Source organism: Chinchilla lanigera, unplaced genomic scaffold (genome assembly GCF_000276665.1).
Source record: "Chinchilla lanigera isolate Chin_1 unplaced genomic scaffold, ChiLan1.0 scaffold00050, whole genome shotgun sequence".
NCBI lineage: Eukaryota > Metazoa > Chordata > Mammalia > Rodentia > Chinchillidae > Chinchilla > Chinchilla lanigera.
This window is the reverse complement of record NW_004955451.1, coordinates 4,874,146-4,879,793: the sequence shown is the minus strand read 5'-3', so window position 1 is coordinate 4,879,793 and position 5,648 is coordinate 4,874,146. Positions and strand designations below refer to the sequence as shown.

Sequence of the window (5,648 nt, the reverse complement as noted above, 5' to 3'; positions counted from 1 at the left end):
CTGAGACCTGAGGAACCAACAAGATCAGTTTTGTTGGGTTCTGAGAGTGGAGGAGGAGGGAGGAGAGAAAGGTAGTTAGGAGAGCAGATTCTGGGGTCAGTCAGACCTGGTTTAGAATGCCAGCTCTGCTACTCATTTTCTGTATTAGCAGGTTCAATTATTTAACCTCTTTAAGTCTGAGTCCACTTATGTTAAGGCAAAGATAGATTATAGCACATAATGTACTTTAGAAGCATGAAAATCTTCTGTGAGAATTAAATTGGATAAATGTGTATAAAATGTTTAGTATAGTGCCTAGAACATAATAAACAGTAGCTGTTTGTTATCATAAAGACAATTACTATCACTGCTACAATGAATTATTACTATGAGTACCAGTAAGTGGCAGATGGATCTAGAAGGACGTGAAGGAGCTTCTGTGAGGAAGCCCCTGAGAACCCATGTAAACAGGAATTATTCCCTGCAGACTGTAAGGAGCCATGAAAAAACTTTGTAAGCATTTTGAATTAAAGGAGCAAGGTGTCTTTTAGGAAGCAGATGTACATACTGTGTTGCACACGGTGGCTTGAGAACTAGAGCACAACCCGGGGGCAGGACCCCACTGGGATGCCCATAGCAATAAGTCAGAGAGGAGGAGAAAATTGGCAGCAATTTCAAAGGAAGAACTAATCTGCCTCGGCCACGATACATGCAGGATGCAAGGTTAAAGAAGTGGGAGAGGGAGTAGTAGAGAGAAAGGAATTTGGGTGTAGAGTCAAAACAGAGAGGGACAGGTCCCAGTGTCCTGTGGAGCAGGGATGTGGCTGAGGAAGGAGCCACGCTTGCTGACCATTAAAGACACCCTGGAAATTGCGGAGGCAGAGGAAGTATTTCCAAATATTCTAACACGTCTTAGAATGAATGACGACCTTGCTAAGATCCTCTGGAGTGGAGGGAGTGGGCGGTCTCAGTGGTGCTGGGAGTCACTGCTCCTTCTCTCCTCTTATTCAAAGAGCTCCATTCCTTCTCCCCATCACTTGCGTCTCTCCCCTCCTCTCGCCTCTCCCCTTTCCTCCACTCCTGAGGTTTCTCCTTCCCTGGATGCTGCCCCTCACACACCTGGGTCATCTTCAGCCCATGCCAGTGCTGGTGCCGAGCAACACTAAGAAGTCTCCAGCCCTTAGCTTTTTTTCTTTTCTGCTGTCATCATAATACTTCTCTTGTTTTCTTTAAATTAGAATTGTAAGCCTGGCGCGGTGGGGCACACCTGTAATCCCAGCACTCGGGAGGCTGAGGCACGAGGGTCACCGTGAGTTCAAGACCAGCCTGGGCTACAAAGTGAGCTCAAGGCCAGCCTGAACTGCATAACAAGAGCTTGTCTCAAAAAAAAATTATAATTGTATTTTGTGAGGGCGAAAATACACATTTGTCAATCTTACTGAGCAGGAGTAACCACTGCTCATTGTTAACTTTTTTCTTTTCTTTTACCAGGCATTGAACTAAAGGTCCTTTTTATTTTATTCCCTGAGACAGGGCTGCTAAATTGCACAGGCAGGGCTCAGCCTCGCAGAGTCCTGGGATGAGAGGCAAATGCCACCATGCCTGCCTCACTGTTAACATTTTAATTTTTTGTTTTCATCTTCTGCCTTTTTTTTTAAGAGTACAGTAGTAGGAATTGATTCCAGGGCTCCTGCATGCTAGGCAAGCATTTTACCACTGGGTGGTTAGCTACATCCCTAATCCTGCTTTTACAGCATCTTTTAACAAAATGTTTTGTAATTTTCTCTTTAAAACAACAGTACTAGCTATTTGTGGTGGAGCATGCCTATAGTACTAGGTATAAAAGAGGCTTAGGCAATATGATGAGTTGAGGTCAACCTAGGCAATTAGTATCCAAGTGTGATGGTGCATTCCTGTAATCCAGGCATGCAGGGGGCTGAGACAGGAGGATCCCTGAGAGTTCAAGGCCAGCTAGAGCTACAAAGTAAGTTTAAGCCCAGTCTATCCACATAGAGAGATCTTGTCTCAAAAACAAAAAGTTTCAAAACAATGACACTGCATGATAAAACAAAATCACATATAGTTAAATGTTATTTAGAATACATATTTAGGGCCGAGGATATAGCTCAGTAGCACAGGTGCCTGCCTGGAAAGTGCAAGGTCCTAAGTTAGATTTCCAGCACCAAAACAAATAGAAAACATGTTTATTACTAACTAGTATTTTATCACATAGAGGTACCATATTTTATTTAACTTCTATCTTATAGTTGTATAATTACATTATTTCCAGCTAATCAATTATTATAACAATGCTGTGGTGAACAGCCATAAAAATACCTTTTAAAACTTAATTTCATTTTTTTCTTGAAGCAAATACCTAAGACAGAATTTACTAGGACAGACAGTAAAAATACTTTATGGATTTAACACATATGTAAGATTGTCTTCTAGCATGGATATACCACTAGTGATTTATCTATTTTTCTAAACTCTCAACAGTTATGAAAGTTATAAGTTAAAAAAATTTAATGTGATAATCCAAAATATGAGCTATTGGTTATTATATTTTAATTTTAACACCTTACGTGATTTGTGAACTCTAGACAAATCTGAATTGTTTTTCCATTGGCAATAAGAAACCATGAACATCTCTTAAAAGATAAGTTTTCAGCTAGGCATGGTGATGCATGCCTGTAATCCCAGCACTCGGGAAGCTGAGGCAGGAGGATTGTTGCGAGTTCAAGACCAGCCTAGGCTACAAAGTTAGCCCAAGGCCAGCCTGAACTACACAGCAAGACCCTGTCTCAAAAAGACAAAAAACAAATAAATAAAAGATAAATTGTAAACCATTGAACATTTCCTAACTTTGGTGGCATCTTATTTCTTTAGGGTTTGTTGCCCATCACATCTTTCATAATTGCAAATGGCTCTCAGGAATAGATAGAAATTCACTTATACGAACAGGTAAATTGCTGACAAGAGCTGATAGTACTACATAGTATCTGGGAGTCGGATCATAATTATGGTACGCTTTCTCATTTGTGAATAATTGATTTGTGAGGTTTTGTATCTGGTATAGCATAAAGAAATTTTATATACAGTTGTCAAGAATTTAAAAATAACTGGCCATGTTTCTAGATGATAAGATTCTGTCATATGTTATTTTATCTTCAAATCCTTTTCTTCTGTTTTATATATGTATATATATTTCATTCAAAGTAAAAATTCCCGGGGCTGGGGATTTAGCTCAGCGGCAAAGCGCCTGCCTGGCAAGCGCAATGTCGTGAGTTCGGTTCCCGGTACCGGAGAAAAACCAAAAAAAAAAAAAAAAGAAAATCAAAGTAAAAATTCCCAAATCACACAAAGACATCAGGACCAAAACTAGACTTTTGATCTTTTGCTTTATCATGGAAATACCTATACATTCACAAAGAAGGGAAAGTAGTGTACTGAACTTCAATGTGCCTATCACTGTTTTCCAGTAATTACTAACCATATTCCAATCTTGTTTATATGCTTGTGCTCCTTTTATAGACTACCTCAAGGATCAAGATTTTTGTTCATCTGTAAAACTTTCAGTGTTCACCTCTGACTGATAAAGGCATATAAAGTATGCGGTAGTTGTAACCTGAACAGGAATTGTGGCCATAGAGAAAATAATGAAGTATGTTTAGTCCTGACTATCCAAAGAAAGTGGTAAAATTTTCGTGGGTTTTGTTTTGTTTTCTATGATCTTTCCTTAGGCAGACAGGGAAAACCCCATGGAACCACAGAACATCACGTGGGTGGTTGAGTTTGTTCTCTTAGGATTCTCACGGACCCAGAAGCTCCAGAACTTTCTGTTCTTGGTGTTCCTATTTGTCTATATCACCACAGTTGTAGGAAACCTCCTGATCATGGTCACAGTGACTTTTGAGCCCCGACTCCACACACCTATGTATTTTCTGCTCCGAAACCTGGCTGTCATAGACCTCTGTTGTTCCACGGTCACCTGCCCAAAGATGCTGGTGGACTTCTTTCACGAGACCAAGACCATCTCCTACTGGGGCTGCATGGCCCAGATCTTCTTCTTCCACCTGCTGGGAGGTGGGATTGTCTTCTTCCTCTCCGTGATGGCCTATGACCGCTACATAGCCATCTCCCGGCCCCTCCACTACATCACCATCATGAACACTCGGCTGTGTGTGGGCCTGGTGGTGGCCGCCTGGCTGGGGGGCTTCGTCCACTCCATCGTCCAGCTGGCTCTGATGCTGCCATTGCCTTACTGTGGCCCCAACGTCCTGGATAACTTCTACTGCGATGTCCCCCAGGTACTCAGACTAGCCTGCACTGACACCTCCCTCCTGGAGCTCCTCATGATCTCCAACAGTGGGCTGCTGGTGCTCCTCTGGTTCCTCCTCCTTCTCGTCTCTTACACTGTCATCCTGGTGCTGCTGAGGTCTCACTCAGGGCAGGCGAGGAGGAAGGCAGCTTCTACCTGCACCACCCACATCATCGTGGTGTCTATGATCTTTGTCCCAAGCATTTACATCTATGCCCGGCCCTTCACTCCTTTCCCCTTGGACAAAGCTGTGTCCATCAGCCACACAGTCATAACCCCCATGCTCAACCCCATGATCTACACCCTGAGGAACCAGGAGATGCAGGCAGCCATGAAGAGATTAGGCAAGCGGCTAATGATTTGCAACAGAGAGTGAACTTTTAACTAGCTTGACTTCACGTGACAGATCTTCTCTCTAAACATGCGCTGACCCATAAAACATGGAAGAAAGTCTCCATAAAGTACAGGAAGTCAGATTACACTAATATTTCTTGAGTATCTGTGTCAGGTACTATGTTAGACATTTTGATATTTTAATCTCATTCATTCTCATGAAGCTGACAGTGGACGTATTATTTTATTTTATTTTATTTTATTGCTACCGGGAATTAAACTCATGACCTCAGGCTTGCCAGGCAAGCACTTATGCCGCCAAGCTACATCCCTGGCCCTTCACATATTATTATTAGTTTTACAGATGAGGAAACTTGGATTTGCTCAAAGGTCAATAGCAAGTGAGTGGCAAGACTTGGTTCCTCTGCACTCTGAGGCAGTAGAATCATGAGTTCTACATCAGCCTGGACTAAATAGTGAGACTCTGAATCCCCAAAAGGAGGAGAGCTGACTTAATGTTGCCTGAGTATTTCTCATAATGGCATTAGCCCTTTGCTTTTGGTCTTGCTCTATCAAGTACTTCTCAGATGATCTTTAAACCATGCTATCACCTACTATGGTTTAAATATGTCCTTGAAAAGCTCGTATGTTATGGTACACATGTTTAGTCTTCACGCTCTGGGAGGCTGAGTCAGAAAGATCACAAGTTTGAGCCCAGTCCGGGCAACTTAGTGACTTAGTGAGATCTTGTCTCAGAAAAAGAAATGAAAAAAGGGTTGGGAAATGTAGCTCAGTGCAAAGGCCCTGAATTCAATCCCAGGACTCACAATACATATATACATATAATCATATATGAACTAAAATTTGTATTTTACCAGTCAAAAGCACTATACCTTCAAGTTTGCACTATTTTACTATATGTTTTTTTTAAATTTTATTTTAAAGAATAAAAGAAGGATAACATAATAATAGGGGGGACTTAGCAAATTACAGACAAAATGGTAGGAAATTATCA

The 5,648-nt window shown here is 41.5% G+C and overlaps 1 protein-coding gene across 1 annotated transcript; it reads left to right on the top strand.

Annotated features, from left to right (window-relative positions):
- The first annotated feature begins 3,740 nt into the window (after positions 1-3,740).
- LOC102030371 (olfactory receptor 4D1) lies at positions 3,741-4,756 on the top strand. Its single transcript, XM_005394037.2, has one exon. The coding sequence runs from the start codon at positions 3,741-3,743 to the stop codon at positions 4,674-4,676; it is 936 nt and encodes a 311-aa protein (XP_005394094.1). The 3' UTR covers positions 4,677-4,756.
- Positions 4,757-5,648: the final 892 nt, after the last annotated feature.

What these genes read in the sequence shown, in the direction of transcription:
- LOC102030371 (XM_005394037.2), top strand. Translation starts at nt 3,741, where the DNA reads ATGGAACCACAGAACATCACGTGGGTGGTTGAGTTTGTTCTCTTAGGA.